This window comes from Miniopterus schreibersii, assembly GCF_964146895.1.
Source record: "Miniopterus schreibersii genome assembly, chromosome: 9".
Classification (NCBI taxonomy): domain Eukaryota; kingdom Metazoa; phylum Chordata; class Mammalia; order Chiroptera; family Miniopteridae; genus Miniopterus; species Miniopterus schreibersii.
The window spans coordinates 71,030,125-71,044,330 of NC_138118.1; the positions used below are offsets into that span (position 1 = coordinate 71,030,125).

At 35.9% G+C, this 14,206-nt stretch overlaps 1 protein-coding gene across 1 annotated transcript in view; it reads left to right on the plus strand.

Annotated features, from left to right (window-relative positions):
• ITGB8 (integrin subunit beta 8) overlaps positions 1-14,206 on the plus strand; it is a 76,422-nt gene that overhangs the window by 33,417 nt on the left and 28,799 nt on the right. The window contains exons 4-6 of the mRNA XM_081147444.1: positions 6,047-6,293; positions 7,676-7,841; positions 8,437-8,595. Of these exons, the coding sequence (XP_081003570.1) occupies positions 6,047-6,293; positions 7,676-7,841; positions 8,437-8,595 (572 nt within the window). The remainder of the gene's footprint in view (positions 1-6,046; positions 6,294-7,675; positions 7,842-8,436; positions 8,596-14,206) is intronic.

Consider the following 14,206-nt stretch of genomic DNA (forward strand, 5'->3'; position numbering starts at 1 on the left):
CTCAGAAGTCGAACATGCCACACGGCTTCCACCGAGTGCAAGGTCCTGAGGCCTAGCGGTGAGCTGTTGATCCCTCGGTTTTTGAATGTTTCAGAACTCCAATGGTCTTTCAGAACAGATTACATCTGAAAACCGAGGTACCACTGTGTACATGACCTGTGGACACAGGCAATAGTGTGGAGAAGACCTGGGCGGTAGGGGTGGATGCCGGGTGGACGGGATCAATAGGGGGAAAAAAGGGGACATCTTTAATACTTTCAACAATAAAGAAAAAAATTAAAAATAAATAAAACTGTGCTCCTCACCATATAAGACAATTATACGGCACATAGTATAGATATATGAGCAACAGTTGGAAAAGGGTACCCAGAAAATGAAAGTAAGATTGTGACACTTGCCACCTTCTGTTGCTGCCATACACAGAGTGGCTTAAACAACAGAAATTTATTTTCTCACAGTTCTGGAGGCTAGGAAGTCCAGGATCAAGGTGATAACTGGTTCAGTTCCTGGAGAGGAAGAGAGAGAGAGAGAGAAAGAGGGAGAGAGGGAGGGAGGGAGGGAGGGAGGGAGGGTGAGAGAGAGAGAGAGAGAGAGAGAGACAGGGAGGGAGAGAGGGAGAGAGAGAGAGAGGGAGGGAGGGAGGGAGGGAGAGAGAGAGAGAGAAAGGGCTCTCTAGTGTCTCTTCTTATAAGGGCACTAATTCCATCATAAGAGCCTCACCCTCACGACCTCATCTAAACCTAATTCTTTCCCAAAGGTCCCATCTCCAAACACCATCTCACTGTGTATTAGGGCGTCTACATATAAATGGGGAGGGGCACAAACAGTTCAGTCCATAGCACTTGATAAATAAAATAATATTTTCAAAGGCCATGACATATTTTCAGAAATTAATCACATTTTAAACAAGAAAACTGAATTCCAAAAAGTGAAACTGTTTTTACAGGCCAATATCTCTGAGTACTGCGCAATAAAATTTGGAATCAATATGAGAGGATGAACCAATATGAAATGACAAAGAAACTAAGAAAACCTTCTAAATAAATTCTATCCCTAGGAATAAATAACAGCTGTAGTCACAGACTAAATGGTATGTGGCTGAAGTTATTCTCAGGAAAAGTCAAAACTTTAAATGCTTTTATTATTAAAGAAGAATGAAAGAAAATGAACTAGATATCCAAGTAAAGATATAGGAACAACAAGAAACAAAATCACCATAAGGAAAATAAGAAGAAGGAATTCATAACTTAAGAGTAAAACAAAAGTAGTGAAATGTAAAATATAAATACAAAAGTAAAATGAATGTATAAACCCAAGAGCTGCCTCTCTGTAAACCCCAATCAAATGGGTGAATTGTTGGCAAATCTAATTAGGAAAAGAGAATAAGCTGACCAGGCATGGCCCAGCGGTTGAACATCGACCTGGGATCCAGGAGATTGAGGTTCGATTCCCGGTCAGGACACATGCCCGGGTTGCGGGCTCGATCCCCAGTCCGGGGTGTGCAGGAGGCAGCCAATCAATGACTCTCTCATCATTGATGTTTCTCTCTCTCCTTCTCCCTCCTCTCTCTGAAATCAATAAAGATATATTTTAAAAAAAGAAAAGAGAACAGAAAGCAAATAGCCCAGCTGTACAGACTGTGACCAGAGGCACAATAATGGGTAGGACTCTGAAATGCTAAACATGAAAATCTCCGGTAAAATGTATAAATCTTGATAATATAGGTAATTTTGTAGGAAAACGTGATTAAAAAATGACTCAAGAAATGGGGAAACCCTACGAAACAAGATACAAGTACACATGAAGCTTATATATTATTTGCTTCTAATTAATATGACTATGTCCTTTAAAACTGTCTTTTAAAAAAAATTTGAAGGTTTTAAATTACAAGGTGCATTTTTCCTACTGGTTTGTTACATTTAGATTTATACACTTCAATGAATTTATCGTGGTCCCTTTTGTAGATATAAGGGTGACTGAATCCTCCCAAGATTATAAATTAACAGTTCAAAAGTTGGAAAGCTGTTTCTGTGCTGTTTCCACATGATAGTAATGGTAATGATAATAATGACAGTAACGGTAATGAGGCAGGAAAAACTGGACGGACTTGGGAAATAATGGGGAGGCAGCATCCTCAGAGGTTGGTGATTGATGATGAACATGGGTGCACGTGGGCTCTGGCTCATGCAGCTAGGTGAGAGGCGGAAGGCTGCCCTCTGTGGACCGGGTGGTAATGAGTTCAAATTGGGACGACTTAGCTTGAAATAGTGATTATTTGTATGAGACTGAAGTTCAGGGGAGAGATACAGGCTGGAGATAGAGACACGGGAGACATCAACATGAGATGGCAAGCGAAGGCAGTATGGATGAGATCATGAGTAACAGAAGACTGAAAAGAGAAATGTTTTAATGTCTATGTCAGTCATTCTGGGGCTCGATTTTATTCAGTTTCCCACTACTATATGAATTTACATATGCAGATTGGTATAACTGTCTAGTGTATGTAAGTCATCTTTCCAACATAGCTATGACATAACTATATTTTATAATCTGCATATATAGCAAAGAGTCATGAAATCAGATTTATTAAGTTCATCTAAATGATGCCTTGTGACATCAAAGACATGCCAGCTTTGGGGCATAAAATATAAAGCTAAATTGTACCAACTTCACATATATAGAAACATCACTCCTCATAATGTCAGTCTTTTCCACCATGATACGTACAAGAGTTGAGGGTTTGATATAATGCATACCTAAGTGTAAAATATATTTATCTCCTAATATCAATTTTTATTTATTTGGTTTAGTTGTAGAAAACCACTTTATTCATAACTGATAAAAATTCATCACTTTAAATATAGCAGCTATTAACTTAAATTTTTTTTCACGGATATTTCAATATCATGTACTGACAAATTTTAAAAGAATGTTAGTAGGATTATATAAAAATGTGTATATATAATAAATATTTAAAGTAAGTTGTGAAAATGACATTTACTTTTCACTTCTTAAACTATACTTTTTTTTTTCTTTCTTACTTTTACCTATCAATCTTATGGAAAAATAGTAACAGAAATAGGTTATTGATCCTAGCTGATGTTCCCTATGAAAACTGAAATGAAATCTTTAGGAAGACAGGAAAGAGAAGAGAATTCTCTAATTCTGCTTCAGAGTAATACAATATATATGATAAAGATTAGTATAATTTATACTTCATTAATTCAAAAAATATTTCAAACTTGATCCATTTTAATATTGTAAAGAAAAAAGTCCTTTATTTGGTGCAGCTTAATTTAAAATGTAAGATGTTTCAGGTATCCTTCCTAAATTCATTTTTTCCCCAAAAAAACCCCCATAAAAATATAAAAATTATGCATTTTCTCCCCACTCCTGCACATACACCCCATTTTACCCACCACAAAAATTCAGAATTGTGCTAGAGTCTGTCTGTGCCTTCCTGTTTCAAACCAGTCTCATTCTTGGGCCTTCTCCTTCCCCTGCCCAAGTATAATTAGTAACAACTGGCTGCTCTTTCTTCCTGCTACACTTTTACACATTCTGTTACGGTTTTTCAATTTCATCTTATGCAGAACATTTTAAAATTATCTTTTCTTAATGTCCAGTCACATTTGTAGCCAGTACTTCAGAGATGCTCACACAATTATTTGTGTGACTCAAAATCATTCTAACAACTTTTAATTAATTCTTTGGGCTATTCAAACCAATACTGGCAATAGCTGTAAGTAGGTCTCAACTTTCCTCCAAGTCTTCTTTCTTATTCTACGTAATAGGCTCACTTCTTCCCTTTGAAGTTAATTGAAGGGAACAAGGATCTGAGCCTTTAGAATCTCAAAAGACATGAGAATGAAGCTTTCCTGGAGATAATAATATACATGGTAGTAGCATAAACATTGTGGGGCAAGATGATACTTTTTCCTCTTAAAGAGAGAAAATAAGTTCCCCCTAAACTGTGGGAATTAAATCATAGATATTAGTTTCTTTTTGTGGTAAATATGCGGGCCTTTTAAAGGCTATATATAAGTGTGCTTCAAATATTGCCTAGTTGAAGAACATTTATAAGTCGCTATGCATGTATAAAACCAAGAGGCTTCAGAGATGGATAAACAGTTCTTACCCTAATGTTGCCTATAATCCAGTAATAGTAATGGTAATAATTACTAACATCTAGTAAGACCAGGATTTGCTCGCTAGGCTATGAGCAGCTGGTGTGTGGTGAGGGGGCTTGGAGCTCCCTGAATAGCTTAAGCCACCAAGGACTGTGTTTTACTGATACTTCACAGACTCTGCCTGTTGGCTGAGATAAGCAACAATATAACAACCTGCACAATACGCTTAACTGGTTTTTTGCAATGACTGTATAAAAAACAGACATTCATCTTTAGACAGAGCCACCATAAACTGCAATGATTCACCAAGATGAAAATAGCATGTGGCCAGTGCCTAAGGCCTTCAGCCGTGTGTCCAAGTCAATGATTACAAAACAACTACACAATTTGTAAAAAAAAAAAAAGTAAAAATAAAATGTTTTAATACTGACCCACACATTAAAGTTCCTCCTCATGAACCACACTCCCCAGTTATACTCTGTTTCTGTTTTTCATCAATCCAGCCCTGTCTGTCAAATTCAGCCACTCTCCTGAATTGAAATTCTCTACCCAAACTGCAGGGTACTTCCACATGGGCAGACTTTTTCACCAAATACCCGAAAGCAGAGCCTCTCTGGAGGTAGCCCAGCTCTTAAATGTTAAGGAATGAGAGAGTTGGCTGGGATGGACAACATAAATACTCTTCCAAATTCTCCTTCCAAACTCTTGGGCCAAAAAATTAGGCATGTTACAGTAAAGGGGTTTCTTCCACATAATGGCAAATTAGGGATGAGTAAGTAGTCCCTTTGTCCCATAATTATTAAGTACCAGGAAAAAAACTATTTTGAATACATTCCTTAATCTGGCTGAAAAACATCTAACTTGTGAAATAATTTAAGAGAAAATATTGCTACTTTTAAGCACATTAAGACTGAAACTATGATTTGATAGATTAGAGGATTCCTTTAATAGGTAGAGCAGGCTACCAATTACGCAGACAAGTTGGTGTTTATTAAAAATTTTTTTCCATTCAAAATATTCTTCATGGACAAATAATTAATGACTTACAAAGCATATGCTTTATTATTTTCAAAAGTAAAATTCACAAAGTATTTAAATTGATAACTTTTCACCATCTACTTAAAAACACACACAGAGCTACCAATTCTCCAGGGTTGTCCTGGGGGGCTCCCACAGCTCTCCTTGTGGAGACCCTCTTCTCATTCAGTTCCCTTGCCTCTGTAATCCCTCCTCAACATACGTTTATTGAGAACCCAGGATGAGTTGGACACGTTGTCCCCTCCATTGCCCAGGTCCTCAATGTGGCACTGCTGGGTGCTGTTCTTTAGACCACTTTCCCATTCTTTCTCTCAACTAACTGCTGAGAAGGATCTTATCAAGTAATTCTTGATGCGGTACTCATTGTTTTGAGTAGCTTAGTGTCTTGGTAACAGAGCCGCACACCTCATAGGTAAATATGCCTTAATCCAAAAGAATGAATTTATACCTGCATCCAATAAGAGAGGATTTTTCTTAAGATACCTTTCTGGTTCTCTTCAAACCTGAAAGTCACCTTCAAATGAACGTAGCCACCTACTCTCTCTTGAAATAGAATGTTGCTTGCTGTCTTGGACTGTGCTTCTCAAGATACTAGAAATACAGGTTCATCTGGTAATAAATACATTCCCTATTACATTTATATTGAGCTGGTACATTTGATATTATCTCTGTCTGTCTTACAGAGTTGCACTGTAGAAGTTGGAAACTCATAAATTTGTGTGATTTTCAAATTGCCTTAAAATTACTCTAAAATAGTCCCGATTTCATTCATTATGCACAAGTCTGTGATTACTGTTTTATATTTAAAATGCATCTGAATCATTGACAGTTTATCCTGAGATGTTTAAAATAAATATATTTGTCTTCCTTTGAATTAGGAGCTGATGCTAATTTTATGCTGAAAGTTCATCCTCTGAAGAAATATCCTGTGGATCTTTATTATCTGGTCGATGTCTCAGCATCAATGCACAATAATATTGAAAAATTAAATTCTGTTGGGAATGATTTATCTAAAAAAATGGCATTTTTCTCCCGTGACTTCCGTCTTGGATTTGGCTCATACGTTGATAAAACAGTTTCACCGTACATTAGCATCCACCCAGAAAGGATTCATAATCAATGCAGGTATCTAGTGTTTGAGGAGGATTTCATAGTGCTAAATGAAATTTTCTTATTATTAAATCTCACTTTGTTTTTAAAGGAATTGCTAAGTTTTATATTTTTGTTTTATTAAATGTGAAGTAAAAATATTTGAGGGGAAGTATGTTCCTATCTGAAAACTTCTGAGATTACCTGTTGCTTGGGCTTTTTTATATATTTTCAAATATCATTCACTTACTTTTTTTCACCAAAAAACCCACAAATAATATGAACAATTTTGAGCAAATCTTCAATAATCAGGCTTCCATGTATATAAATACCTCCTCAAAAATTCTGTTATTTCTGTTTTGATTGCTTCAAATGTGTTGAATTAAGCTTTGTTGAATTCATAGCACTTATGTTGCCAGTATCTACCTTCCTATTACTGTATTGTGACTGCTGATGATTTTATTACTTATGATGTGACTTCAAAGAAAACTCAGCTAGCACATGGAGGGTAGGGCAAAAGATGAGAATTTGCCTTCTAGAATGAGCCCTTTTTCTTATCATTATGGAAGTCCAATTCTAAACAGCATATGCCCCACTCTAAAACAAAAACTGACCTTAAAAATACAAGTTTCTCACACAATAGTCTAATTTACCTGTTGAATTTTCAGAAAGAAATATAAATGTTTAGTTCTTCATTAACAAAACTTTTCATTTCAACATCTTTCCTACTTCTGTAAACTGCCCAGATCACTTTACAGTACACACTGTAATTCACCAAAACAGCTCTGATGTAGTAGAGCAGGACTGAAACATCTCCCTGGGGAGTTTCATGAGCCTTCTCCCTGTGTGGATGCACCTGAGGAAAGAGTCTCACTTTTTGGAACATCATGGAATTCTCAAAACTATTTTAATGAACTTTGAATGCTCAGCAATAATTGCACACCAAGATCACTTTAAAAATAGCACAATATTTTAAAATAATCTAATAGTATAATATTTTACTAAATTCCTAAAAAAAATTTCCCAAAAAGTGTTTTTCAGTTGCTCCACGGTCAAACGTGATAAGAAATCACTACAAATTCTTTTCTCCTCTTAAAAATTAACACTACATGCTAGGATAATAAAATCCCTTAGGTGTCCTATATTATATAAGAAACATTAATCTTCTTTAGTTTTGAACACCAAACTGTTATAGTCCTATTTCCTACTTGCAAAGAAATATTCACCAATATTGAACTTTCCTCTGACTTTATAAAAGTACAGGTTTTCTTTGATAAAATTTCCTTGGCAAAACAAAACAAAAAAAAATACTGTATTACCTTCTCACACCAATCACACAATTTTACTGTGAGTAGTATTTTGGATCTTTGAAGGAAGCAGAGCAAAATAGAAACTGCATTTCTTGTTAACCCACACAGTGACTACAATTTAGACTGTATGCCGCCTCATGGGTACATCCACGTGCTGTCTTTGACAGAGAACATCACTGAGTTTGAAAAGGCGGTTCATAGACAGAAGATCTCTGGAAATATCGATACACCTGAAGGAGGTTTTGATGCTATGCTTCAGGCAGCTGTCTGTGAGGTAAGACATCTCACACCATTGAGTGTTTATGCAAATGCGGAACTCCCCAAGAATTTAGGATAGGATTTTCACTTTCTTTTTTATTTGTAGAGTGAAAACAAAGCATAGATGAATACCTCTATCTCTTATTCGTCACCAGTGTTACTCATTTTGGCATGTGTTCAGGACAGAGAGGCTAAATTTGGAGTGGGTTATAAATAGGAAAAGATAAAAGGGAAAGAATAACTTATGCACTTGGAAAATCCTTTCCAAAAGGGCTGCTCTTTCCTCTCACCACCATCCAAAGAAGAGCCAGGAGGAGCCTCTGCCCTGCTCACACCACACTGGGTGCTCTGCGCTTCTTATACTTCCCTCATTCTCCACTGCGGGAGCACGAGAGATCTCTAGCCATGAGCTACTGTGCTCAGATGGCTGTGGGAAAATAGAGAATACACAAATAAAAGTTAATTCTATTTAAGAAACGGCATTGTTTATTACACACATCCTTCTAGCCTGGCTTGATGTTTGTGCACTTGAACTTAACGTTCACTTAAGATGAAGACCACACTACAGATCTATGTTATTGTACAAGCTCTAATTACATGTTTATTTTAAGAGTCATATTGGATGGCGAAAGGAAGCTAAAAGATTGCTGCTGGTGATGACAGACCAGACATCTCATCTTGCTCTTGATAGCAAATTGGCAGGCATAGTGGTGCCAAACGATGGAAACTGCCATCTGAAAAACAACATCTACGTCAGATCAACAAGCATGGTAATGTAGCTGTAGCCTTTTAGTAGTTATGACTTGGTTGAAGCATAAGTTTAAATGGGCAATTCAGATATTCTTGTACCAAGAAATTAGCACAACAGGCATCACACATAGGGTAAGCCATGAGAGAGAAGTTCTGGAACAATGTAATCTATAAATGCTGATCAATGAAATATAAAGCTAAAATACTGTGACAACATCTAGCAGCTGACTTTCTGATGTGCTGCAAAGGACTATATAATTTATGAAAACAAAAATGATAGAAGAGTTTACTTTTTATGCAACTGAAGGACCTATATACACACACACACACACACACACATATATATATATATATATATATATATATATATATATATATATATACACCTTTGCTTTATATAAATTAACTAGTTCTGCAGAGTTGGTATCTAAAAACATATTAAGGATTGGTAAGAAAAGTCTATTTGACCTGAGGAAACCTCACAATATAACAGGTAGAATCTAAGTAGAGACAAAGGGGGGAAAGGGTAAAATAAAGCCAACTTTCAATATTCTGTAGCTCACTCCTTCCCTGTGAAGCTTATCTATGTTTAGGGACTCTTTTTTTTAATCAGCGAATATCTGGATTGCTTCCTGAGGGTGTTTCAACTCTGAATCACATATTTACATATACTCTCCTAGTGTCATATCTTTCCCAGCATTATTTATTTTACATGTGGAAAATCAAATGCACAAAGCATCGTTTATGTCTGACATTGACACATATTTATACATTCATGCAAATGTTAGAACAGAAACTTCCAAACTTTCTCAGATCTTCCCACTCTAGTGTCAGTAATTTTTTTCCCTGGCGCCCCAGGCCAAAACAAAAACAAAACAAAACAAAAACCTGACAATTCTGCTTTTTAAGTAGTGAAATAACTTAACTATTTATGTCCTAAAAACTTAATAGCCCATTAAAAAATAATATACATCTTGAAACACATAACCCTATATTTGTGTCATTCTTAGTGAATCAGTTACTGATGGGAATTTCCAAGCCTTGGAATCAGATTGGACATCACCACCCTTATTTCCTGCTTCACACTGATTTTAATTCTGCACAGCTTTATAAAGACATGATGTCCTCTAAAGGAACAGAGCCAAATGTAATCTTAAAACTGTGGACTACCGCCCAGCTAGTGTGGCTCAGCGATTGTGCATTGACCTATGATCCAGGTGATCAAGGTTCGATTCCCAGTCAGGGCACACGCCCAGGTTGCGGGCTGGATCCCCAGTGCGGGGCATGCAGGAGGCAGCCTATCAATGACTCCCTCATCACTGATGTTTCTCTCTCTCCTTTTCCCTTCCTCTCTCTGAAAAAAAAAACCAACAAAAACTGTGAACTACCTCCAGGTACCTGAGAAATGCAAAGTATCACTGTGCTTCCCTTGAAAATTTAACACATTTCAAGGTGACCTAGTGAGTGTACTGCAGTGCTCCAAGGCACTTCATGCCCAATTTGGGAACTAAAATATTAAAAACATATAAATTATGCTGAAATGTGGGTGGTTCCCATGAGTAAAATTTAAGTTGTTTAAATTTAGTTAATGTGGAACATGCTACCAGATTTATTGAAGCAATTGTAATACCACATAAAACAAGTTTAACCTTTGGTTTGGTTTAGTCTCTTGAAGGCAGCCTCACATTTTAAAGATTTTAAAAGTTAACTAGAGTTTGAATTTTTCATTTTAGGATTTGGAGTTAGTCCAGCTGTCTTTCCCTTTGTTATTTCTCTTCTACTCAGCCACATTTCATTTTGATAAACCCATCTACTCCAATTTAGTCATTTCTTATCTTTCTTTCCTACCAGAGCCTTTTTTAATCTGAGATGGAGTTTAAATTTATTTACTTGGGAGTGGAGGAGGAGACAAGGAGAAGCTTTTTTAAAAAGAAAAAACAATAATCGAATTATTTTCAAATTGCAATGCATTATTCTTTTGAAGTTTTGCCAAGTCACTGAAGTCATCTCTCCGTAATTGTATTTTAGAGGGTGTTGTTGCTCATCTAGAAAGGATTCTTTAAGGCAAAGAAATGCTCTCATAATTTTAGACATATGTCATGCCATATAACCTTATGGAAATAAATTCTAATTCTGGTGGAATTTTACAAAGTATTTTGTTTTTATGACATCAGGAATTAGTATAATCTATCATGAACTTCACTTGCTTTCTTCCACATCATTCCACTTACTTAAAAGAATGAACATTCCACATGTCACTGATGTGTACTGAGTAAACCAAGGAGGAGTGTCTTTGTTAATACCTTAGAAAAATACTTTTCTCTCATTCCATGTCTAAGTTTTAAGGAATCCTCTTCCTAAAAATTCTCATTCCCTTCATTTCTAGGGACATTCCCTAAAATAAAAGTTGAAGCATTTTGATTGACCCCTTGACTATGCATTTATATATACAAGATGTGTTATTGCTCTGAAACCTATATCCACACCTACCCTGAACCTGACTCTAAGCATATTTACCTGCACATTTTAAAATGACCTCCATCCCCTCCTATTTGGCCATTATAGAGAATTTTTAAAAGGTATGTTAGACAAGCCATCAAACACTTTGCTTCCTGGCTTTATCTCCAGAAGCCAATGTTGAATGCTATCTGAACTTCTTGGTCCAAGACTATGGTTCTTTTATTTGCAAAGGAAACAACTTTAAGGATAAAACACCTTTTATATGTTCAGATTACCTGGGCCAGAGTTCTGCTACTTGAATCCATAGCCAGTTCAATGTGAACTCCAGAATAATAACAACTATCTTGTTTTGAGTATTTACTAACCAAAACCACGATAGCAAACACTGCACACAGAATCAAGTTTACCTTACAAAAACGCTTTACAGCAGTCATAATTATCCTTTTCTTATAAACACAAAAATTAAGGGTAGAAGAATTAAGTTGACCAAGAACAGACAGCTCAAAAATTAGTAAGTAACAAAGTTGGGGCTCAGTCCAGTTCAATCTTTATTAAAATCTGTATTCTTAACAACTTTGCCACAGTGTGTCAAGGGAAAAGTAGAAGAAATAGAGCAATGAAATTCTTGTTGTAATTTTTGCTCTGACTTCTGGTTGCAGTCTTACTTACGGAAGAAATAAAGTAGATAATTTGGCTTACATAAATTACAAAAAATATAATTTAAAATAGCTTATATTTACACATTATTGCAATATTGTATATGGCAAATGATGTTATACATTTTCCATGGCTTTTTCTCTACATGCTGGAATGAAAATCTTCAGTAGTAATATCATTTTATAATTTATCCAGTAATAACGGCAGTTTAAAATATGGTATTCTTTCAAAAATGGTAGGTGTTAATATAAAAATTGTTCATGGTATAGAAGATAGGTTATTAATACTGAGAGTCTGGAATTTCACCCTCTCTGTGCACCCACGTCCTCCAGAGTAGTTCCCAACCTCACTCAGCCCTCACAATCATTCACCCCACCCTTGGCAGAGGCCAAGCATAATACCAAGGTCTCCAGTAACAATAAAAGGGGCCAAGGAATAAGTATTTGGAAGAGGCACACAGGTCATGCAATGAACCCTTTTTTATGGGATTTTTTAAAAATGTTTCTATGAGCCTCAGTCCTGGATGGAGGGATGCAGATAGGTGAGATCTCACCCTACTTTTCTCATTGTATTTAGTCATTTAGATTTGGTGTTTCTTTCTGTACTGGGCCTTCTTTTTTTTTTTCTGTGCCTCATCATATTATGGTCAGTGATCCTTCATCCCCCCTATCATATACCTCCTCAGAATTTCCTTTCTGCTGGCTTCAGAGTTCATTCCCTCTCCTGTAGCCTCATTTGGATAGAATAGCTTCTGAGTTGATCACCATATTAGAGGAGTAAAGCTGAACTGCAGAAGGCATATTTGGCATTACTCAAGAGTTTTGCTTCCTTATGGGTAAAAAATGTTAATATTCTGCCTCTAACTTCTCATGCAAGTTTGTTTAACATGTTCTTGACTTATAGTAAACCATTGTGGAAGCTGTCTTTTTACCATGTATCTCAACTACTTGGAATTATATTCAACTCTTCCAGGACTGCAGATGAGAAATGGAGCTTGAGAAGATACTTTACTAATTAATTTAATCCATAACTTTGCTACCTGAGTTAACAGACTTTCATAAAGTTATTATAACCATCTGTGTTTTATTTTTTTCCTGATTGGGCTATTTCTGACATTTTGCTCTATATTCTAATATCAAACAGCACTCCATGTAAAGATACAAGCTTAATCTTTTAGTAAAGAGACAACTACTTTTTCTGCGCCTAAGAAATCACCTCTTCACCTTCAGAAAGTGTTAAATGTCTCTCTGCTTCTAAGCTTCTTTGTTCTAGACACATTTTTATTTTACTCATAGACATATTAATTCACTGAGCACTTATTTTGTGCTGGGCACCATGCTGATGCTATTGCTTATATTATCTCATCCAGACTTCACCACAACCCATTATAGTTAAGGAAAGTGAAATTTAGAGATATCAGGTTAATTTATGCAAGGTCACACAGCTACTACAAATATCAGAGTCAAGATCCGCACCCAAGTTATGTACCAGCAGAATCCACTGATGTGCTTCAACCTGATGCTGTGCTGGCTGCCTCCATTTATTACCATTGACTTTGAGCTGGGACATCTGCCAGACCCTTCACATACCTTAGCTCATTAAATCTCCAAGGCAGCTTCACATGTTAGGCATCATCACACCCATACACAATGAATAAAGTGGAGAGGGAGAATAAAGATCTTGCCCAAGGTACCTGATTCTCAGATCTCTAGCTTGCCCCATATGCCTCAATCTTCATACTAACTCAGTACTGGCTGCCCTTCAGAAAACCAGTAAATGCAAGTGATTCTGACGACACTGAAAGAAGCTACTTTAGAAGTCATTTTTAAAAATATTTTAAGCATATTCAACTCTGAATATTCTCCCTGGATATTTTAAAAACCTGAAAAAGATGTACTTCTTCAGCCCAAATCTATACAGTATTCCTAATTTTGCATAATACCAAATCCTATAGCTAATGAGAAAACAAAGATCTAGAATGACCCCAAATCTGCTACCTGCTGTCACAAACTGAGGTTTAACAGCACAATAGTTATTTAAAGTCAAGTGGAGAAGCCATCTAAACTAAAACAATAATTTTAAGGGAAAAAGACATTAATATTTATTTAGTCTCAGGATAATAACTATTTCTAATATGGCCAAACTAAAGTATATAATAAAATTTTTCACCTTATTTCATGATTCTTACTATATTTGACTCAGCTTAACATTATATAAAAATATAACTTTGTTAATTAATTGAAGAGATGATGTCAGTTTATAGTATTAGCATTTTTGGGCCTTATAAACATGCATAATCAGGAAAGTAAAAGAAATGTCACCCAGGCAGAATGTGCCTGAAGAGTTTTAAGTCCACGTGCAGTTGTTTTTTTAAAATATTGTTTACAACTTTTAAAACTAACAAAATGCCTGATATCAGCTTACTGCTCTCTGAACTATCTGCTCTAAATTATAAATGTTGTGAGAACAACAATGACTTCAGTAACTTCAGAATATACCTAATTTTGAACGCTT